At 38.5% G+C, this 23,817-nt stretch overlaps 3 protein-coding genes across 5 annotated transcripts; 1 reads left to right on the top strand and 2 right to left on the bottom strand.

Moving 5' to 3' along the window:
- Window positions 1–727: 727 nt before the first annotated feature.
- LOC102234870 (transmembrane protein 47-like) lies at window positions 728–9,002 on the bottom strand. Its single transcript, XM_005800501.2, has 3 exons — window positions 8,574–9,002; window positions 1,717–1,857; window positions 728–1,627 (listed from the first exon to the last, which is right to left on the bottom strand). The coding sequence occupies exons 1-3, from the start codon at window positions 8,797–8,799 to the stop codon at window positions 1,449–1,451; spliced, it is 546 nt and encodes a 181-aa protein (XP_005800558.1). The 5' UTR covers window positions 8,800–9,002; the 3' UTR covers window positions 728–1,448.
- A 2,610-nt stretch (window positions 9,003–11,612) lies between these two features.
- LOC102234610 (transmembrane gamma-carboxyglutamic acid protein 1-like) lies at window positions 11,613–19,601 on the top strand. 3 transcript variants are annotated; one of them, XM_005800500.2, is made up of 4 exons: window positions 11,613–11,705; window positions 12,428–12,468; window positions 14,667–14,827; window positions 16,163–19,601. In XM_005800500.2, exons 2-4 carry the CDS (start codon window positions 12,459–12,461, stop codon window positions 16,625–16,627), a joined length of 636 nt encoding a protein of 211 aa, XP_005800557.1. In that variant the 5' UTR covers window positions 11,613–11,705; window positions 12,428–12,458; the 3' UTR covers window positions 16,628–19,601. The 3 variants fall into 3 exon arrangements, with proteins under 3 accessions (XP_005800557.1, XP_023195898.1, XP_023195897.1); XM_023340130.1 differs by having other exon boundaries at window positions 14,151–14,827; XM_023340129.1 differs by lacking the exon at window positions 11,613–11,705 and adding an exon at window positions 11,777–12,236.
- A 690-nt stretch (window positions 19,602–20,291) lies between these two features.
- Window positions 20,292–23,723, bottom strand: LOC102224481 (oxygen-dependent coproporphyrinogen-III oxidase, mitochondrial-like). Its single transcript, XM_005800547.1, has 7 exons — window positions 23,447–23,723; window positions 22,671–22,814; window positions 22,457–22,567; window positions 22,193–22,334; window positions 21,386–21,604; window positions 20,461–20,556; window positions 20,292–20,376 (listed from the first exon to the last, which is right to left on the bottom strand). Exons 1-7 carry the CDS (start codon window positions 23,721–23,723, stop codon window positions 20,292–20,294), a joined length of 1,074 nt encoding a protein of 357 aa, XP_005800604.1.
- Window positions 23,724–23,817: the final 94 nt, after the last annotated feature.

Raw genomic sequence — 23,817 nt, 5'->3', positions numbered from 1 at the left:
AACCATAAAAAGGGACTTGGGTTTTAGACTTTAGGAACAAAATCTGGGTATTTGGTTATGCTTCATTAATTTCAGGGAAATTTAATCAGAGTTGTAGGCAGGAAGAAGAATCTCCTGTAGCAGTCTGTATCAAAGTGGCTCTGAAAAATGCTCTGACTGAAGAGATTTTATAACAGTCTCATAAGAAAGTTTTAATTGCTTTTAAAACAAAAGGTATACTTTGTTTTATTGATCTGTAATTTGTTGTAAAACTGAAATATAAACTGGACCTCACACCTTTGCCTTATTTAAAGACCAACATCCTAAATTTTGTTGGTTGGTTGGCTTATACTGATTTGGTCTAAACCCTTTTTGGAATAAGAAGAGGATAAGCATCACTACTGTAAATACTTTCTGTGTTTAGTCAAGTTTAGACTACTGGTGCTGCTCTTAAGAAAAGATTGCAGGATGTTTGTGGTGGCATTTTCTATAAAATACCACTAAAGCCAAAAAATTGATTAGCAAAAGCCAAATACTTTGTGTTGCACCTAAACATTGTGCATTTTAAGAACAACCAGAGGAAATCTTGTTTTGTTTGTTTGTTTTTTACAAAGTGTAACTTCTGCATATAGTGTCTGAACCACTGGACCAAATTTTAGTCATTCTTGAATTGTTTTCAGAGGCCATAAATTGCCCATGAGCCGCTGTTTGGACACCCCATGATTCAGACATGTATTCACTCAGCAAGCATGGTAATTTGTCATTTTAATTCCCGTTCTTCTAGGATTGCATACTTTTTGATTATATTACATATAGTACAACAGATATATTAAAAAAAAAATCTAAACAATATTGTATTTGAAAATTGACACTGCCACTTTGTGCTAATAATAACCCAGCAGATGTTTCTCTGACTAGAATCATATAATCAGTAGGTGTCTGTGGAATGTTTTCTCTGTTAAAATAGCCCTTAAGAAAAGGTTGTTTAAGGTCCAGCTCGGCGCATCTCTGGGGAAATGTAAAATGTTACCCTGTCTTCCTCACTTTGTCATCACCAGGATATAACTTGAGCAGGACGTCGTCCTCCCTACGCTGGCCTGAAATCACTGCAGACTTTTCTCTGTCCTGACTACTTTATTATTCCACTGTTCCATATTTTCTGCTCAAATCTACGACCCACATGAGCTGCACATAATTATCTGATTAGTGACATTATCTCTCAAAATGTCTTCTGGCTGGGTTTGAATTTCTGCTTTGGGTTTGTGATTTAGGCTATTAATAAAACTCATGGGCATCTGTCCAGGTTAGGGAGTTCACAGCATCAAACAGAAGAGGTTAGTACAAACACCGTCAACAAGCGTTTTGTTTTTTCCTGTTTTCCAACTGTGGTTGTGCACTGGGGGACAGAGAACGTTTATTAAACGACAGCATGAAAACACTGTGGGGTTTTTTCCTCCCTTGTGACATTTTCAATAGTAATCTTCATAGTTCTTGGGGTTCAGGCAGTAGAGGATGGCGCCTCCGAAAGAGAAGATGGTGGATCCCCAGGCCAGGCCGTAGCCCCAGTTGAACTCGTGGTACACCCTGAGGCTGACTGTTTCTATGAACTTGATTGGGAACAAGACCAAGCTGCAGACCTGAAGAACCACTGTAAAAAGCAAAAAGAGATCAACAATGAGGACAAGGAATAAACACGCATTTGAGATGGTCACTGTAGTCGTGGAGAAACGGACTGACCTGCGGAGAACAGCATGACGGCCACGGGTTTGTAGCAGCGACTCCTGGAGCCGAAGCACAGGGAGACCAGAGCCACGAGGAAGGACAGCAGGGTGAGGGCTGCTCCTCCAAGCAGCAGGGCCAGCGTGGCGATCTGCCAGTCTGAAACCAAACACAGGGGCAGAAACGACGGAGAACATCATGAAACCAGTCTGAGATGCATCATGACAAAGGTAACTCCAGAGTAATGTTCGTCTAGTTGAGGGAAAATAAGTAGCAGTCCATAGTAGTGATGTTAGGGTCAACATGACTCAACAATAATCATGTTATCTACATAAAAAACAGTTGTTTGTGTTGTGAGGTCTCTCCTACTGTCACAAATGTAAATGGTTAAACATGCAAAAACACAAAATCTCAATAAGAATTTTTGATCTAGTTTCTAGTGAAAATATTTGCATATTAGTTCTCTTGAAATAAGACAAAATTAACTTGCACATAACTTTTCGGCAAGAGATGTGAGCTTGTTTAACAAGTACTTTTTAATTAATTAAAATTAATTAAGGAACTATTGACTTAAAAACAAACTCCTATATTGTACAGAAAAATTGATTGTTAGTTTTGTCTCATTTCAAGTGCATTAAGATATTTGAAATTTTCTGTTTTTCAAGTGCAGCTGAAACAGATTTGGATTTCTTAGCAACAAAGACTTCAGTTGGGTCTGAAATGAAATAAAGGGTTTATATGTAATAGTACCTAATCCTCATTATTAAGTAAAATGTAGGATCTGTGATGCTGTGTGTCCATTTTTTATTCTTCTAAAGCTCCTGAAGCCTTGCTTGGGTGTCTGACATCATAAATTCATTTAAATGTCAGAAGATTTTATACACAAATTTGGGGAAAAAAAGAAACACAAATATGGTCAACTCTCCTCTACCACTAAACTGAAAATGGATAATCATTGGATCTTTTCACGAGATAATAATTCAAAACATATGACCAAGTTCAACTTTTTCCATTGCCATCTCTGTATCCAGACTTAAATCTTATATGAAACTTGATAGATAGATTGAAGATAACAAGTATTACGTATCACGTAGTTCACGTGATAAAGGCTCACTTTCAAAGTGAGCCAGAAAAGCAGATTACTCTATGGAGTTGAGGTGTTGGTAAATTACCACAATGTAAACAAAAAGTATTTCTGGTCAGAAAGTGGGTGGGCTGCACCGTCTGAGGTTCTGTCAATGTCCCAACATGTTTTCAATCCAAAGCCACTTGGGTTCAATGACCAGTAAACCGAAGTTCACTGGTCATTGTGGAGTGGAAGTGAACCACTCCACAGACAAGACTCCTTCTGAGAACAGCTCTCTCCAACTTGACAAAAAACAAATGCTTCTTTCTTTTTACTAAGCACAGATCTCAGCACTTCAGTAATGACTGCCAGTGCAATAGGAAGGAAAAAGTGATTCTGTGAGGTGGCTGCTCGGATAATGAGAATCCCTCCATCGTCTCTGGCTGATGCCAGCGCAGCAGCGTTCTCAGCATTTCCACTGACATTCTCTCCCAAAAAAAACACTCAGCTGGAAATAACAGCCATACCAGAGTTTTGAGATTTTTCGCATTTTGCACATTTAAAACTTAAATCTTCAGTGTACTGTTGGGTGTTCTGTTGGAATTTCATGTGATAGACCGACACAAAGTGGAGCATAATTATGAATGAAAATCATTATATGGTTTTCAAACTTTTTTTAATAAATCAAAATCCGAAAAGTGGCATGCATTTGCATTCTTCTAAATAAAATACAGTTCATCAAATTGCCTCCAGGGCAAGATGAATGAAGCTAAATACACTTCCAACAGATTTACTTCGCTAAATGCGAAGTAAATCTGTTGGAAGTTTCAAAATAGTCACTGAGGAAAGCGACACTTTCCAGACAGCAACCCCAAAGACAAACACTCAACTCCAATGGAATGGTTTACATAAAAGCCCATTCAGAATGGTCCAGTCAAAGTCCAGACCTAAATCCAAATGAGAATCTATGGCAGGACACTCCCATTCAGTCTGACTGAGCTATTTAGATAAGAAAATGCCAGTCAGAAGATGTGTAAAGCTGGTAGATGTGCCCCAATTTCATGCTACAAAATGGTCATTCTGGACATTGAATATATGAATTTACAGCAAACTTTTCCTATTTATATTGTAAAAATCTGAAACCTATTTGTCATTTTTCTTCAGTTGGTTCTATTGGCTTTAAGCTTCAGACCACAGTTTTTGATTTAGTATTTAAAACCTGAGCTAAATTCAAGCATGCGTTTGAGATGCAGGTTTAGTGTTTTAATGAGCCACTGGAGACATGCTCAGGTTTGTTGTAGATATAATGTTATTGTTTTATAGATTAGAGATCTCTTCCTTTACTTGTTGCTGTGTACTCACGGAAACAGGAGGTCAATACGTAAACATGAAGAGGATATTATGGGGAGGAATCTGATTACACAGGAGGAAATCATTTAAAGCAGAGGGTGGAGCAAAGACTTGACATCAAAGCACAGAGGCATGCTCTGTAGACATGAATCAGTTTTACAATAGGTGAGAGCGTTCAAAGACAGTAGTTTGAATGGGCTTCATCTTTTTCCTGCCTTTAAGGAGTCCAGGGAATTAAAAAAAAAAGAAAGAAAAAGATTGAGCATTGCCAAGAAGATTTCCTCTCTGTTGGGGCAGAAAATCATCAAAACATTCACCAGCAGGAAGAAAAGTGGAGAGACATAAGCTGCTTAAAGTACAGTTCCCACTCTTTTTGGAAGGGGACTTTAAACCAGAGGCCAAGTAGCTCAAATATAAACAAACATCAGCTACTTTTGACCAAATATGGTCCAGGATTTGGAGGTTATAAATGGGCCTTGTCACCACAGGATGTTGGAAGGAGCCCACTTCTTGTTACACAACTCACAGGGACCCCTCAGTGTTCGCTGCCTCTCACAGGAAATAAGAAGGGGTTGAAGTGACTTGACCTACGGTTGTCACACAGCCTCCGCTGCTCTAATATCGTCCCTGGGTCAGCTCGGTGCCATCAGCCCGCGGTCAGTTTCAATTGGCTGGGCTTTATCAGTGGGCTCGCGAAAACATCAGGATGCAGAAAGTTTTCTCATGTCAGATTTGGAGAAGAGCCTGTGTGCTGAGCAAGAAACACAGCCAGATTTGGGAGTGCTTAAAGGCTCTGATGAGCAGGAAGCGCCAAATATTAATCTGCGCCCTGCGTGATGACAGATGGAAAAGGAGATACCATGCATGAGAAGATCAGATCTGAGTTTTAATTACGCTTCCCGTGCGTGCATGTGAAGTGTTAATTGAGAAAAACCTTCGAGGTCTCAGTTCAGTCTCTTTGTCTAAGGCAGAACTGTGTCACAGAAGAGCCCCGAGTATCTCATTTCACTTTAAACACCCGCTTTGTCTCAGATCAGAAGGATGGAGAATCCAGAAAGTGCTTCGATCAGAGTCCCCTGGCTCAAGCCCTTTGCTGCCACCTCAACCAGGCCATCACTGAGCTGTGACCATCCTCGGAGAAGAGATAAGCTTCCAGAAATGGAATCAATATTACATTATTAATGTGCTTTGCCTTCACCCCCCCCTCACTGAGCTGGACTGCCTCACGCGCTGGCGCCACAGTCGTCCCCTCATCTCACACCAGCCTGGCATCGACACACTCTGCTCTTGCATGACTGCTCCACATTCCAAGCCCAATGTCGAGCCTCTCCAGTTTAAACATGACCTCTGACCCCACCTCCCTGTCTATCTGTGTTATTGTGAGAGAACTATACAGTGGAATTGAGATACTTATATACCTCTCTGTGAAAAGAAAAAACTTCTTTCTTAATGTCTGTTTCAGTCCGTTAGGATTTGCTTAATGCTAAAATAATGCCATTATTATTCATATTTTCTTGAATTTTGTCCCATTCCTCCTGGCAGATCTAGGGTTAGTGAGTCATGACTGAAGGTCACTTTGCTCACGCACACATTTTCAACTCTGCCTACAAATTGTCTCTGGGACAGAGCCAAAACATTGGCTTTAATGTCTGTGTTACTAAATTGGGTTGGTAAGATTATTGTCATTGTCCATTCGCAAGACACATCCACGCTTAATCCTCACTGATTTTGGAGATGTTGCCTTAATATTTCCACATAATGCTATTTTCATCTTGTGTTTTGTGAAGTCACTGTTCCTTCTTGAAGCAAAACACACACAAAATGAGGATGTGTGTGCAATAACAGCTGCATTGTTGTTCCTGATGAATGGACCGTTACCTTTATCAGGCCACCGGACATTGCTAAAAAAAATTAGGTTATTTTTCTTAAGTGTATTTGCAAACTATAATCCATTTGTGTTACTTCTAGAGTAATTGCCTCTTCATCCATGAGTGGCCTTACAGTCCATGTTGTCCCTGGACTCATTCAATGGAAAATGACATGCTGTTACAAGATTAAACAAGTTTCTTAATTTGTGTTTGTTCTGGTGTTCAAACACACATTTTGCAGCAGAACTCATCTTTGGGACATAAAACCTCATTGCTTCCTGAATGATATGGGAAAATATTTCCATTATATTTATGCTTGCATATATTATACTATATAGTATACTATTTGGAAACTGAACCCAAGGACGTGGCTGATTTGTGAAGATACACAAATCCCCTACTGATATCTTGACTGATTTAGCTTTAAGTTTCTCTGATGTCACACAAGAAAAAAGTGTGTTTGAGGTTTTGCCTTAAAATGCAAGCACAAGTGTGTCTCCAATTAACTAAAATAATGCGAATTAACCAATCTGGAGCTTGAAAAGTCATGACAAAGTCGTACAGGGTTGTCTAAGCCGTTAAAAGCAAAAAATAAAAATCTGTGTATGTAAAATTCTGGCATTGAAGAAAGTGATAAAAATCTCAAAGTAATAATCATTTTTGATAATCCCAAGAGTAGGGTTAGACTGAATCAAAACATCATGCTTCTTTTTGTAAGGTGTATTGACATATCTAGTTTCATCTGTTCAGATATATTTCAAACCTCTAACAAACAGCATCTTATTGTTTTTCCCAGGTCACACATTGACTCATAGATCAAGTTCAAACACATCTATGTGGCCAGATGCTGTTTCAGACTAACAAGATTTAGTTAATGCCCCAAGCATGACACCAAGGAAAATATTTTGGGGGTGGAGTGGTTTGAGAAGAAAAAGATAGAGGAGAAGGGCAGCTGGTGATTTCTGGGCCTCAAATCAATAATTCTTAACCAAGCACAAGCTTAAGGAAAAGGAAGTTTACTGTGTACATTCACTGTGGCAGGTTACTGCTGAGAGCTGACATGGAGGCTGCATATCTTTATGTGGCACCAAAGTGCACTTTGTCTGCGCTGACAGAGGAACGGGGGCCAGCGTGACCCATCTCAGACAGAAAGAAAACATTTTGTCAAGCTAACAAAAACACGATTCACCGCGCGGCACACAGGAGAAGCCCAGAGGCAGCGAAGAAAATGAAATATTTATAGGTAAACAGGAGAGCACAGGCAGAAAATGCTAGACAGTCTGTGGGTTTAAAACTGTATAAACCAATGTATGCTTTACTTGTACGCATTTGCATTTATATTTACATTTACATCTGGCTTACAGGATGATAAAGAAAAGTCTGTTGGTGAACAATGTTACAGTCTGAAAAATGTTCCTGGAATAAATTTAGGCTTCTTGCACATTTTAAGAAGTAAAGATGGGAGAATGGAGCCAAAAAGTAAGATATTGTTGAAAAATAAAGTTTGCCACAAGCCATGCAGAAGACACATGGTGGAAGAAGGAAACGATGCTCTGTCAGATAAGAACAAAACTGAGATTTGCTGACATAAATATACAATGCTTTGTTCGGGTCTAATACTGCACAGCACCACAAACACACCGTCCTTATGGTGGTGGTAGCATCATGCTGGGGCGATGCTTTATTTTGATGGGGAAAGGGTCAGAGATCATGAGAAAATGAAATGAGCAAAATACAGGATGATCCTGAAAAACTGGCCCAAGGCATAAGTGGCATCAAATCACATATTAGCATTGACATAAATACAACTATAAATCATGATTTCCCAGCATATTTTTCAATCAAAAACAGATTAACTTTATGCTGAATATGATAAGAGGTAACCCATAAAATGCTCCCAGACATATCTCAGAGAGGGGACTCCATGAGGAAGAACCCTAAAAGGGACAAAACCAGCTTTTCTGAAGTGTCTCAATTGTTTCCCTGGTAACTAATCTCCAGGCATCTGGATCTCTGGGGAGCTCTGTTTTCTGAGTTGCCCTTGCTCCTTGGCCGGTGGAGAAACCCACACAAAGGCTTATTTTGTACGCAACAAAAGGCCAAATGAAACCCCATCTGGAGCGCTCCTGGTTGGGAAAGATTCCCACTTCATTCTGCGGTGCAATGGGGAAACACTACAGCAAAAAGAGGAAAAAAGTTCACAAGAACAGATAGAAAACTACTGCATGTCTCAAGACTTGCACTCAGGGGTAAAACTTTGATTTCTATAACTGACTGTTTTCCTCAATACCTCTTAAGTTCTGCGGTTTAAGTTAAGTAGGCAAGAGTTAATTATAAAGTAATTAACATTTAGCCCTCTTGTGGGTGATGTTCTATAATTTCACACACAGACTAGATTGGTTCAGCAGTGTTCTGACTGCAGGGAGTCAGGGATCCTTTGTTGCCGATGCACACATTTAAATATGAATGTGGGTGTCTGCTGCACCGACATTTCTGTCATTTAACAGTGAAACACTCTAAAAAAAAAACAGAGCTAAGCTGGTTTAAAAACTTCCAAAGAACATTTTGGACCCCACGTGCGTCTTTCTCACCGGCGGCCAGCGTGCTGCTGCAGGACCAGTCCACGGAGCTGACGGGCTTCCAGCAGGACTCCCACATGGACAGGTAGTACTGGTCCTCCGCCGTGACCCACGCCGGGCTCACGATGGCCCCGACATCCAGGCAAAGCGCTAGGAAGACGCACACCAGTCCCACCAACTTCAGCGGCGTCAGCCCCGACACCCGCACCTCCTCTGTGCCGCTCGCGGATGAAGCCATGTCCCAACAAAAGTGTCTGGTAACTTCAAACGGAAAAGGGGAGTACAAAAAACAGCAACATTTGTGAGTTTGTGTCTTTCCTAAAGTCCATAGGGTGAATGATGTTCAGGTTGTTTCAATACTGAAACCCCTGTCCGTGGCCGCTCTGTGGTTGCAGGATGGGGAGCCGCTGTTCACTGACTGCGCGTCCCGCTGGTGCGCACAGTGCGCTCTGCTGACAGGACGGCGCAGCTGCATATCAATAAAACACCATGCTGCACCTGCTGGGTCCTAGTGTCTGGGATTATATGTGTCTCAGTGCAGCTACTACTAAAACATGCATACATTTAATGCCAACATGATCGAATGAAACACAAATGGAGAAGTCAAAGTAGCAAAATTTAAAAAGTTTTCTGTTGTTGTTTACAGCTATTATAACTGCAACCTGTTTCCGTATGCATTTTTACAGAAGCCATTTATTTTTACATTTTATTGTTTCATTTCTATTTTAAGGTTTTAATATTCTTGCCTTCAGATTAGAGACTAAGTAAAAGAAAAATTATGCAATAGCACTATCAGGGTTTGCAATATCATGATTACTTTATTTTGTTGGCTATTTTATTTATTTATTTCGTTCACAGTATGAAATGCTACACTTATCTTGCTTTATCTGACATATAACTTTAATGTGTGGCTTGAGTTTCTTGGAACACATGTATTTACCCAGAGAAGCTTCCACTTAAATTATTAGAGATACGTTTCAACACCCAAAAAATAAAACTACCAGCAGAAATTCAAGTTCTTGCTGCTGTGTTCTTGGGAAGAAATGTTACTTTAGTGAGCAGTATGGGCAAGCACTCACAGAACTCAAGAATCAAAACATGTAAAAAATTCCTCATAATTTATACTATTAATCCCAAGTGCAATATCAGCTTTATAGCTCAAGCCTCAACGATTGTGAAGTCTTGGACATTTTTACATCCTTTTTTGTCTTTCCCTCACCCACAGATGCTGTGAGTAGAGCTTACGCAGCTCATTTATTTTATAATTAAACTCTCCTAATTCTGTTTCCTTAGGGAAGAACCGCAAAATTAATTCATATTGATTTACATAAACACACACACACACGGACACACACAGATAACAATGTCACAAAAGTGGAGAAAAGGCTCCCACAGTCTATCATAAAACGATACAGATTTATTTATTTATTTTGTAATTTGCTAAACGTTCACTGTTTCTGTCTGTTTTGGGAACTGGCTGACAAAATCAAATAATGAACAATAATTGAAATGCTGTGCCGAATGTATTTATGTAAGCTCTTCATTTGTTGAAAATAATAAAATTTGCCAATGGTTTTTGTGAATAATTGGTCTCTCTAAGTCACTCTTGAGTGTGTGTCCAACTTAGATGATTGCTGGAGACAGGCACCTGTCCACTGGTGACCCTGCAGAGATATGGTGCATAGACAGTGGAAGGTTTAACTTTGTTAAGAGTCTGTGACTCTCATGCATCTCTGTGGAACAATTTGTGATGGAAAAAAACCCATCATTTTTACTTCTGTGACGTTGCAAAGTACACGTTTTTTTAATGAATGAAAACTCTCACCATGACATACTCAATTTGGGTGTTCAAAAGATTACTTTTGAATATAGAAACAAATTTAAATAATCTTTTTTTCCCCCTTCCAAAGTTAATTGGACAATGAGATAATCTCAGCAAAAACAAAACAAAGTAGAAACTGGAAAATGTCAGACACTTCATGTAGTTGGAAAATTATTAATTATGATAGGGGGGGTTGACTTTATTTTTAAATTAATTTCAGAGTTTTCCAATTTGTTGCGCTGGAATAAGAATTTATGAGATTTTACATTTAGTCTCACTGCAGCACAAAATATTGTCACGTAAGAAACCAGTCTGAAGTTCCTAGTATATAATCGTATAGTTTGTAATAATTCTTAAGCTTTATACCAGCTAGCTAACAAACTAACTAACTAAAGGAACACCAAAACTAATTGTTAAAAGTCTTTTTCCAATCTGCAGAGAAACTCCACAACTCCTGCATCAATAAGCTTTTCGCTTCTGGCTGGAAATTGTACAATTTTTTCTTTCTTAAATGGTAGAGCTTATTTAAATGAGTTGGTTTCCTGGTAAAGAAAGAAAAATAGACAAATGAGGCATGGGATGACAAAACAACAAAAGAACCTGTTGTTCCAGGTTCTTTTGTATCCGCTTGAACAAATTGTTACTGCGCTCTTGGAGTGAGGTTTTCCACTGCTCCATGTTTTGTCCATTTCTAGATAATAGCTGTCACTGTGGTTCTCTGGAACAAAAGCCTTAGAAATCTTTTTGTAGTTCTTTCCAGACTAATGTCAAGTACTTTGTTCTATGTATGGTTACCTTTTGATGTAGGCCTGCTATGGCTAGTAAAATAGCATTTCACAAATCGTAGTCAATCACATTTATTCATGATTCACTTTTTACATAAGGCCAGGTTGGCTTGATAGATTTCCTCTTAAAGATGTTTTATCATTTATATACAGTTGTGGATATCTTTGTTGGTATTTTAACTAAACTGAAACACTCAGAGTGTGAAAAAGATGCCAAAGCACAAGGGATTTGGAAGGAATAAAAAAAAATGGAAACTTTATTTTGATTTCCATTTAAAAGGTTTGTTCCCAGAGACCGACAGACAGACAGGCAGACAAATAGACAGACAGATAGATCGATAGATAGATCGATCGATCGATCGATCGATAGATAGATAGATAGATAGATAGATGTGTCTGTGTCTTTAATTGGGGAGGTGGGGGGACCGCTGTTGCAAACAGACCTTCGCGCCTGCGCACTGTGCGCAAAACATCTCTTCGGTTAACGACGGGTCGAAGAGAGACATCGCTTATGCAAATTTTTGGCATCGAAACAAGGTAAGCAGAAGTGATGTGTTTGGTGTCTGTTGCTTCTGTTCGGTGTGTTCATGAATAGAAAGCAACAGCTGGCAGAGATCTCCGTCTCCTCGGCTGCGCCGAGAGGAAATCCGGCCTTTTGAACCACATGTCGGTCATTAAATAGCATCCTGAGCTGGAGGTGATTAGATCCAGTGAATTGTTTCTCTGATCACCTTGGACCTGATTACCGACACACATTCAAACGGAGAAGAGACTGTTTAGCGGTGAAGAAACGGTGTTGTAGGTGCTTCAGGTTATTGTTGTAACAGGGCGGCGGCGCTTTGTTTTGGGATTTTTCTGCTGCACGTCGTCTATTTTAGCCTGAAGCAGGGATCTGGGAGCTTACTAAAGATTTCACCTTTTGTCATTTTAGTCAAACATGTCCTGTTGACTGTTCAAAAATGCCCCTTGACTCCTCGATTATGGAAACTGTCACAACATTGACTTCTATTTGAGGCATTTTGAGTTGAGCTATTTGCCATCCAGCTGTTTATAAGAAATATCAGAGAGGTGAGAACTTTTACAAATTATCTGACTATTGCTAAATGAAAACAAGTCTTCATGTAGGATATTATTGAATTATTGGCGGGTTGCTGGGAAAAAAACAGCGCAAAGTATGAGTTAATCAGACAAAAATAGGTTGATGAGTGGATGTTATTTTTTATAAGTCTTTTAATCTATGTTTGACCTTTGTCCCACAGATAAATCACCCCAAACATACTGGCAGGGATCATGGGGAGTGGTAAGTTGATTCACTCTTTATTTACAGTACACTCATGGTTTTCATCGTAACATCAGGGCCGGCTAAAGCTTGGATGAGGCCCTAAGCAGTATCTTATTTAGGGGCCCATGCGGTCAAGCCCACCAATCACTAAGAGGCACTTTTACTCCGTGAATGCATGGCGTGAATTTTTGTTTCTCATTACATTAATTTTATGGTGGATTTAAAAAAAAATCATTCTTAAAAGTCACATTTAATTTTATAAGGATTTTCTTTTTTTGAAATTTTATCACAATATCTTGTGTTGTTTATTGTGATAAAAAAACAGCATTTATTTTTTCAGTCTTTTTAGGCAAGTATATGGCTGTGAATGCACGTGTTTGCTGTCAAGGACCTACAAACACAAATAGTGCTCTTAGAGAAACATAACCATTTTGAAATAGGCTTCTAAAGGACACCTGCAACTTAAAGAAGTGGGATTCACATCTCCAACCTGCACACAGTGACTCTATTTAACCTTTTTGTTATTATTATTTTTATGCTCTCATTGTACTAACAGCGGAGACAATTGTAAAAATAACAATTCTGACAATCCGATCAATTTTTGTGGTTTTCAAACACCATTAATTGGAATTGATCATTGTTACATTAATTTAAAATTCTTATCACGATAAGAAGTTTTACAATAAATAATATGATAAATGCCCACCACTGTCTAATTCTTTACTTACACCATTTTCGAAATGTGAGGCCTAACTGGCAACAAGTTATTTTACTCAGAAGATATGTGTGTCGTTTACAATTAAGCCCAGAATTGTTCAAGTTTGAGGTTTTAAGTAATCTTTTAACTTGCTTTACAAGTGACCTATAACTTTAAGCCAAATTAATGTTTCGGAGTGGCCTAACTTGAATGCTGACTTGAAACTGATTGAGAAAATATAAGGAAGCTAAATGATTAGGGTGATGGGAAGGAGACCTGATAAGCTCCAAGAATTTGAGGTCCTCGCCAAAGATAAATGATTGAAATATCAGTGGAAACCTGCAAAATCTGGTCAGGAACTGTAAAGAAGGGTTTACTGCAGTCGTCCCTATTTCTGATTTTTCAATTAATTATTTAGATGGGTGTTAAAATATGCAATTCTTAATGGCAATATAAGTAACAGGTTAAATGTATGTTTTTCAAACTTGGTACTAATTTTCAAAGTTTTGTCTTTTGAGAGATTCATGTAGATGCATTTGTAATAATGAGTAATAATAACGAGTCAAATAGCTATATGCAGACATAAACAAACCAACAAATAAGGGCTGTCCACCCATGTTGGGAGAGAAACTTCTAATTCTCTAAGTGCCAGACACTTTTCATTTCCATTCTTAACTTGATAGGTTCAAAAGTTCATATCCTGTTGGAATATATGTACTTAATGTATTTAATGTTTAATGTAACATTTACATTAAACATTTGTCAAGATGTGCTTACTTGTAAAAACCTGGTGTTTACTGAAGGGTATTTGTTGTAAATTGTTGTGAGGTTTTTCTCAGTATTATTTTGCACTGAAACGAATCACTGGAATGTGATCCTGGAGGAAAACAATAAAAACAATCCCCATTCTGGTTTTTTTTTCTGCTTGAATTCTGCCTGCCTTTGTCTCGTTATTTTTCTTTTTGTCGTCTTGTCACGTCTTATTGATCAAATTTCTTCAAAGTTATGAGTCAAACAAAAGCAATTACTTGGTAATATCAGAACCAGATCATGATGTGACCTTTTTCTAGGGTTTTGTTTATGCTCTGGACGTCCAAAAGAGACAACCCTTTGTCTCTTTAAGTTAATTCCTCCACTTTCTCTTGTGGTCTGGGAATGGATGGCCAAATAAAATAAGCTTTTGTTTATATGCAGAAATGTGGGCACCGAGCATCTCTTGCCTCTGCTCTGCTTCTTTTGTTTTGGCCTACACTTCTTTCACTCTCCCAGTTTTCTAGCTTCTTGTCTGTTTTTTTTTTTTTTTTTTTTTTTTTTTTAATTTGTGCCTTTTTGCCTCCCACATGCCGTTCCATTTACTAACTTTTCTTTTCTCCCATTTAGAAGTCTCAGCTTGCCGCTTTTGTCTTTCTGACACTTTTCTGAGTCTTGTATCCTTTCCCTCACTTTGACATTGTCTCTGCCACCCCCCTCCTTTGTGTCTCCCTCCTGCGCTCCTCTCCTGTTACTCTTTTCTTCGCAGTGTTCCTGCCAGCAAATTCAGCCCACTCGGTGCTGAGGCGGCTGCGGAGGGCCAACTTCCTGTTAGAGGAGATGAAGCTTGGGAACATTCAGAGGGAATGCCGTGAGGAGGTGTGCACCTACGAGGAGGCCCGAGAAGCTTTCGAGAACGACGAGAAGACGGTACGGCAGACGAGAGACGTCACAGGAGTTTGATTTTATCTTTGAAGTATTGACACGCTTTTAGATAAATGATTACACTTTAGACGTGCCCATTTTTTCTGTTTGAGAACATCATCATCACCTTCAGGATTATGTAAAGATGTAAAAAACACATTTGGTTTTGTTTTTTTGGTAGCATAGTCTCGCACATTTTTCATTTCGTTCATTTTTTTTAATAAACATTTTTTGTTTCTTATTTTTTCCATATTGAAATAGGAAGTCATTAATTACAAACAAAAAGTTCTGACACAAACTAATCAACTACTTTTAAATATTTTTTAAAACGATTCAGTTAAAATTTGTAGTGTTTAGGATGAAATACAGTTGCTGTTCACTGGTGAATTTGTATAAAAGCTGAATATTTTAAAGTGTATTCTTTTTTTCTCCTTTGAATAATTTTAATACGGTTTCTTGTCATCCCTACCAAATTAGGCATGGTGCGTGCTTTGTTTTTTTGGAAAAACTGCATTGTTTAGATTAGCTGTGGGCTCTTGTTCATTCATAAATCAAACATTAACCAAAAGACTGAAGATGAAACAACACAAAAGCCTCAAAACTGTGTTTCAATGATCCTACTTTACAGCATCAATCAAAGATAATTATGGTTTGATTTATGTGGATTTAGAGAACCTACAGGATGTCTTAGGGTAAAGCTGCTGTAATTATTGGGTGAGGGATAATTCCTACTACTTTGTGGATCTGCAGTGTATTTTTCTGGATGTTTTACTAAAGTCTCATTACAATCTGTTCTACTTATGGTTCTGAAAACTGAAGACAGTTCACCATTGAACATATTGATTCCATTTCCACATTTTTAGACATTTTCTGGTAGGGCAGAAATCTACAGAAGCCTATTTTAGCTGCAGGGTTTAAACCTGGAGTTAAAATCCATAAATCAATATTATTTTGATTGTATTACCTAAATAAGTCACATACTGTTAAAGAAAAAAAAAGTTTTTTTTATTATTATTATTATTTGTGGTGATTTTGTGTCCAGCAGTGAGATCCTGAAACCAAAGTGTTTGTTTTTGTGGAATGTGGGTGTTTTTTTTTCAGGAAGTGATGTTTATCAGCAGGAAGAGCAACACCAGACAGGCAGGCGGATTTGTAAAGCCATTGTGAGGGGCCAGAGAGCTATGTGTTCTCGTTTTGTTTAGGGATTGTTGTCGCCTCTCATTGTTTTCTCATGCAACTATTCAGACAGGAAACGGGACGATTTGTTGCGACTCTCTAGTTTCCTTTGAATCAGACTTCATTGCGGTCTTTGTCAACTCTTGTCTCTTTCTTAACATGCAGAAGCGATTCTGGGAGGAATATGTCCGGGAAAGCAGTCCACCTGGAGATTTGGACTCCATGGTCGGCGGGGCCCAATCTCTCTACCTGATCGTGCCGCTGCTGCTGGTCGGGCTCATCGTCATTGCCGTCGCCATCATTGCCTGGCGCTGCCACTCCCGCAAGCGCTCTCAGCGCAGCCCAGGCCTGGGGCACTCGCATCATAACCACGTCTTGTCTGTGGTCTCCATGGACCAGTGGGGGAGGGATTACCATCATGGTGACCAATCAGAACTGAGCATCCACAGCAGCCCGGCCTATCCAGGTTCTGAGATCACGTTGGGGAGAGGAAGCGCAGGAGATCCGCCGCCGTCATACGAAGAGGCTGTGGGCCACACAGATGTCCAGATAGAGGCAGAGCCGCCTCCTCAGTATGAAGATATAGTGAACTCCAACTCCGGTAGAATCAGCAGTGGTCAAAGGAAGTGAAAACATCTCAAACAGAAGCCCCGACCTACGTGAAGACCATGTTATTGTTTAGCAGTGTTTCTACTGTGGTATCACCAGCCTTCAACATTCAACACGCAGCAAGCACACATTTCAGTGGATTGATGCAAACTTTGCCGGTGCCAGTTCTGTTGAAATTTGCACTAACCTTTTCATCATCAAGGTGAAGTAATGCTTATAAGGGATTAAGTGATACTGTAATACCAAAACCAAACAACGCCTCATGTGAAGGATGAAAGGGTTTTATTTCTATAATTCAGACCAGCATATATGACGGTTGGATTGATGCTTCTTAGAGGATCAGTGCCAAACTATTGAGACTTGTGTAGGCAAAAGTACATTATTTCAACCTTTCTTTTCCTTAATATCTAGGTATCTGTTTTTTGTCCAAACACATATAGAGCCAGACATGCTTGTGGACTTGACAGGTCTTGGACTTGGTGTTGGATTAGGTGATCTTGGCTAATGCAGTAAACCCTGGTAAAGATGTGTAAAAAGCTTTAAAAAAAAAAGCACATTTCATTCCAGCACAATAACCTAACAATAGAAGATTGAGAAAAATTTTACCTTTAATTTGAGTACATTTATTCAGTGTGAAAAAAAGTTGTTGAGATAATTATTATCATAGCTACTATTTGCACCATTATTGGTACCTTTGGCTCCAGTATAAATCACAAACATCAAATAAAACACATATTTAGAAAACACAAGGAAATTACCTAAATATAAGTTTGAAAATGTGCTAATTTCTAAAAGAGATACCAGAGTCCAAAAATAGTAGGCTTAAGAACAGAGCCCCTCAGGAACCTGCCAGGGAAGTAGGGAGACAAGCCAGTGCTTGTCCATGTAATGTTCTTACAGTAAAAAGGAGGAACTTAGTGTGAACTTTAAAATCGATGGCAAGCCAGTTTAACTGGTAAAACTGTTGAGTTGAGATGTGTATTTAAAAATCTTAGCAATTGGTTGATGGGGTAATAATCTTCTATCACATTCACGCTGGAGCACACAGAGGGAGAAATGTGAAACAGACCCACAGATTCCCAGACCGTCCACCGTTAGGAACGGTGTGTAAAAGCATGTGTGTAAAAGCTCTCATGTGCTTTTACAAACATTCATTCTCCGCTTTATTCCAAACCTATCCTGAAAATAAAACTTAGTCTCAGTCTTATCTGATCTAAGCTCCTGGTAAAATCCCAAAAGCAACTAGCAATGTACACACAGTTACGGGGAAATTCTTGTGTCAGTGAAGGTAAGAAGTCCAGTTTTACTTTAGGTTTTGTAATGTCTTTGATGACTTGGTACCAACAGGAGTGTGTATGACAGGAACGGCGTTTTTTTTGGCATCACTCTCAACCAGTTTACATGTAAACAGACTCTAATAATTGTTATGGAGACTGACAACCCTAACGTGTCCCTCTTTGCTCCACTTCTCTAACTGTACATTTTACAGAGAAGATAAGTATGGGTCTCTATTAAGCTTAGTTGCCAGTTACAAAAGGAAATGGGTCTCTGTGTCAAATAATGTTTTTATCTCAGAGAAATAGGTGTAGATGACCAATTAGGACCTCCTCACTTAACGTAAAATTTAAATAAATGCTTCACTTACATTTTTTATTGATATTAATGTGGGTAAATGTTTTTTCCTCTGCTAAATGCTTTGATTTAATTGTTAGATTCATCTAAATATTTCAGTGTTAGATTGTGCTACTGCATTAACTAGCAATAATTATTGTATGGCTTTTTACACAACTTTGCCAGGGATGCTTAGAAATGTTTCTGTCTATTTGTGTTTTAAGGTTTTTCTCTCTCGTTCAGTTTCCAGGCTGTTGAACTGTGCAGTTATTTGTCTAAGGGAAGGAAAGCAAAAGTCAGATGTTTTTCTACCTTTTAACTTCTGAAACTCTTCTGGTGGCAGAAAGGTGGCTTTTATGCTTGTACTGACTGGAAATGAAAAGTAGCCCGTCACATTTTATGATAGATAATTATAGACCCTAATACAAAGAAGAAGTTAACACTTTATACAGTGCTATCAGATGGTTTATTTTTCCAGCAAATGCACTAATCCAACCTTTGAGAATATGTTGAAGACTGGAACATAAAAAGGAGGAAGTAAAGTGGGAATCACATTACTTATAATCTTGGTAATGCATGAACTTGGCCTTTTCAGGTCAGAACTCTCTCTACCCTGTTTGTTGACAGTCAGGACTCACTAACCCTCATGAACCTGTGGGTTTCTGTTCAGAGGCAGAAATATGGGCAAAAAAAGAGATTCTGGAGCTGTTAGGAAATTAAATGTAAGAAATGAATTTGTATTAAGTGTCACTATAACTAAACTCCACTTTTAGCATGTGTAATCACCTCTACATACTGTATATGTATATAGAATATGTCTGAAAGTTAACTAAAAATTTTTTTATGCATAGGAGTTCATTAAATGCGTTGATACTAATGTGATTGTACTACAGTAAGCTTTGAGGCTAGCAGGAAGTGTCTGTGCTTAACAGGAAATGTTTAATGAAAGGTAGGAAAGTTTGGTTGAAGATCTCATTCAATGAGCTGATGTTACTCTAGGTGCTTCTGGTCTATATGCAATATTTCCTAAACGATAAGCACTCTAAAAACCAAATGTACCCGTCTAACCTTCATTGGCAAAAATAAATGTCACTGATCTTTCCACACGGCACACACCTTAAGCACTAAATATTGTTATACTTGTAAATGTGAGTTGACCTGTAAGCCTCAGCATTTGCTCTGACACTGGACTGTGCTGGTAGTCACTTTGGTTACATAAAATAGTGCACCAATACTTCCACAGAGCCGTTTTTTTACAACGCCTTATTAAACAAAATGTTATATAACATTAAACACAAGGGAAGTTGTTATAAATTCTTGTCTCGTGAAAAGCTTGATATTAATTTTTAATAAAAAAAAAGATTAAAAGATGTTTTCTTGTGACTGATTTGTACCAGGTTTTGAAACCACACAAAGTTTAATAAAAAAAATGTTTCTGATTCCTGCACTTCTCTTAGCTTCATCTTGCAATTGCAGAGCCTAGAAAACATAAAATGCGTAATGATTTATTTATTTTTTTTATTGAGTACTTTACATTTAATTTCAGAAATAGTAGTGTTAGTGCCTCTGAGGCTCCTCTAGAAAGGAGATTTACATTTCAATAAGACAACAATATCAACATTATGTTGCCCCAATACATTAGACTGCAATAAAATAGATTTGAGATAAAGTTCAGGACAAAAAGCGTCATTGATTCACAATCATCCTCTGAAACATGATCCAAAACCAAAGTATTGTTTACAACTCCACTCAAATAAAGAAAGCTGAGACATCAGAAAAATAGCACAAGGTATATAGGACTCAGTTTATTCCTGCTTTTTAGGGCTGATTGGTCAAACACAAAATTTAAATATTTAGTATATTTAATATACTGTACTAAATATATATTTACAAAGAGACAAATACCACAAAGCTCAATTATTAAAACATTATTTTTTAAAGCTTTTAAGAAGACTGATTTGAAAAAGTAAAGTCCTCTGACATTTCCTTATAAACACAGGCCTTGTGAAACAGGTTACAGTTTTACAAAACTACTACAAAGGCTGTTCTTTCTGTAAACCTGTGACTGCGGCGCTCACACCCACTCCTTTGGGTTTCTGAGTACGTCCAGCATCTCGGCCTCTCGGGAACCTTTACCAGGCTCGTGCATGAACTCCCACCTGGACAGGAAGGAGGAGTCGGTTACCAGGCAACACAGTCAACTTATTACTATTGGACAGAGAGCAGGAGAGTTGATGTCTTACCTGGCAGTGAGGGGGAGGGACATGAGGACTCTGCAGCCAGGCATGGAAAGGCCGAACTTTATTCCCCTGTCATACATCAGGTTAAACTCTACATATCTACAACACAAACAAAATACCAATTTGAAAAACACTCTTCACATTATAGAGTTCCTACTCATCTTTAATGAAAAAAATCGATTAAAATAGATTAATTTTCCAGATTCAACTTTCTGAAGAACACAGTGCTTTGATTTATCATTACATTTAAAATACTAAACTTCACTATGAATTTCTACAGCAGGCGGATTTGAAGGAAGGAAGAATAAAAATGATAGGAGGGTGGAGGGTAGAAAGAAGGGAAGAAGGAAGGAAGTACCAGACAAAAGTGTCTGATACTATTGTACAGTAATCTTTTAATGTTTACAAAATCCGTGATATCCTCTCCCCTTTTTATGCAAGCATTAGTAGGGGGGTTATATATTAACTGGAACCTGTATTTATTGCTTTAAACCAGTGTGAGTTTGAGAAAATCCACAATAAGTTCAAATAGCCTTCAAATCTTGTTGCAAAAGTTAATTATAAATTATTGTAATGTCAGAAGAAAAAAAAGAGTGGACTAAATAAATTAACATCCTCAAGTTGATTCAAAATTCATACTGATGACTGTAGACGACAACCAGATATCTCTTGACAAATAAAAAGCATTACACTATATTCATCCTTTATCCTAAAAGCTATCAGTTTTGAGGGATATAAAGTCATTTTAGGAATTTGAGTGCTATAATAAATTTTCTGCGATGGACTGGTGAACTTTCCAGGGTGTACGCCGCCTCCTGCCCGAAATGTCTAGCTGGAGATAGGCACCAGCACTCCTCCCAACCCCACCAGGTAGAAGGGTGTAAGAAAATGGATGAATGGATGGGTGGATAATGAATTTTCCACTCACCTTCCTCGTCGCACCTGCTGCCAGTCCTTCTCCTCTTGAGTGAAGGAATCATTAAGATGTTTCTTCACGATGGGAAGATAACAGGGCACCACAGTTCGAGTGCAGCTCTTAATAAAGTTGAACACCTCCTCCTGATTTGGGGAGTCAAGGTCGTCAAAGAAGATTCCTCCAATGCCCCGAGTCTCTCCTCTGTGACGGATGTAGAAGTACCTGTCACACCTGGAGGACACAAGAAGAGAACAGAGAAGTTGATAATTTTCCAACTTGAAGACTAATCTGGGAAGACATCAGGCAGATTCACCTGAACAGCTACTGTATAATAATTTTCTTTCATCTATACAACAGAAGACAACATCACCATTTTACGTTGTTGTCTTCTGCTCATAGATTCAAGGCAATTAAATGTAACACAAAGATGTATAAATGTTCATTTGTCCCAGTTAGTGTCGTCCTCATTAATAATTTGAAATAAGCCCAAACTGTGGTGGTATAAGATTGTATGGTGCTATATGGTGGTGTACTATTATTGTAAAAAAATTATGTATATATGTATTTATCGGCAACTGTTCTTGCTGTCTGCAAACAAATTGACCCTTGTAGACCATTAAGCTTATCTAATCTAGTCTAATCTAATCTAAAAAAAAATTGGCATATTTTGTTCACATCCATACTAATCATTTATAACCTCTAACATTGCTCAACTGTCTTCTGCATCTGTAGATTCCAGGGCAAGACTGGAATCAGTCCTAAAAATTCACACATATGCTGATGTGCACAGAAATGTCAGAGTCACTGATGGAGCTGTACCATTTTTTAAAGTCTGCGTAGTACTTCGGGTGATGTTTGTCACAGGCCTCCTTCAGGGTGTTGTGGAACAGAAAGGCGTCTTCTCTGTCAATATACACTGGGGTCAGGTCTGTTCCTCCACCAAACCACCACTGCTTGGAGCCTGAAAGCACACACACACACACACACACACACACACAATACAAGCAACAGGGAGAAGGAAACAGAGCTCATCATTAATCCACAGAGTCAATAGAGAAACAGATGCTTTAAAAAGGGACTCACCGTCCTCCTCTTTTATTTCAAAGTATCTGTAGTTGAAGTGAACTGATGGTATGTGAGGGTTCTTGGGGTGGATGACGGAGCTCACACCCATGGCACAAAATGGCAGCTTACCTGAAGCAAAATAGAGCCAAGTTATATTTGAAATGAAGGTTTCCAGGCAGAAAGTATAACTGTACTTGTTGGATACAATGCACAAGCTGTAAGCAGAACCCACCATTTTTCCCTTTGAGGACTTTTTCTCCACTTCTCATTTGTTTCGCAGCCTCCTCAGTCAGACAACCTAGCAACACTGTCACATCCACTCCTGCCTTTTCAAACACATTTCCATCTTGCATCACACAGCTGATTCCTCCTCCACCTAAAAACAAACAAAAATGGTAAGAATTAGTTGTTTTAAGCACATATGTCTGTTGATATTGTTTCTGAAGAGCATCTTACACAGATGATAATCAAAGTGATTCATAATAAAAAAAGAACAAGAATAACAAAATAGATTAAGAATTATTAATACGTTATATTACGAAACCAAACAAACTAAAAACTTGTCTGACAAAGCAAATAGGAACAGTTAGGAGGTTGATCACTGTAGAGACATTAAAAATGGAGTCATGTCTATTCTTCTGTTGATGCAGGTTGGAAGCCTCTGCAGTTTGTAACTGAGTCAGTTTGACTTTAATTGAAAGTAATGATTATTTAGCTATTTTTTAATGTCTGACAATCTAGTAGTTGGAATTTATGCATTTCATTAAAGAAACTGTATAGCTGGATGTTTTGCACAAAAAAGTAATGAGATGTTGGTATATTTCTTTACAGCAGAAACGAAGCAAAGCAGAAACAAATGATCTGAAAACAGAGCTCTGAGGGATTTTCAAATAAAAAGTTGATCAAATCTGAAATTACCTGCTGGAGATTCACAACAAACTTGAATACATTTTATTTTTAAGAGCAGTATTTGCAGTTAGGTTAAACCATTGAAGATCCCCATATTACCTTCCTTCCTCTCCCATTTGTCCACCTTGAATGTCCCACCGTCCACTTCCTCCAGGGCTTTATAGAACTCAGCCTGAGTCTCCATGATCAGCATCTCCATCTTGGTGCCCATCTCGTCCTTCTTTTCCTCCAGCACACTGATGTCGGTCACCGGGGTAGTCAGGAAGCCCCGGCATCTTTCCGTAATGCTCTGTCCTTTCTCCTTCTTCTTCATGTTGTGGGAGATCTTGGTCGCCATCTCTGCTCTCTGAAACTCCAGGGATCCAGTGTGATACATTAACTGGTGGCCAGATGAATTTATAGCAAGGCAGATGGTTCTGTGGGCGTGGCTTTTTAGACTCACTTTACTTAAATGACTTCAAATAATCATT

The sequence above is a fragment of the Xiphophorus maculatus genome, chromosome 9 (genome assembly GCF_002775205.1).
Source record: "Xiphophorus maculatus strain JP 163 A chromosome 9, X_maculatus-5.0-male, whole genome shotgun sequence".
Taxonomy (NCBI): Eukaryota; Metazoa; Chordata; class Actinopteri; order Cyprinodontiformes; family Poeciliidae; genus Xiphophorus; species Xiphophorus maculatus.
This window is presented reverse-complemented; position numbering and strand designations above follow the sequence as displayed.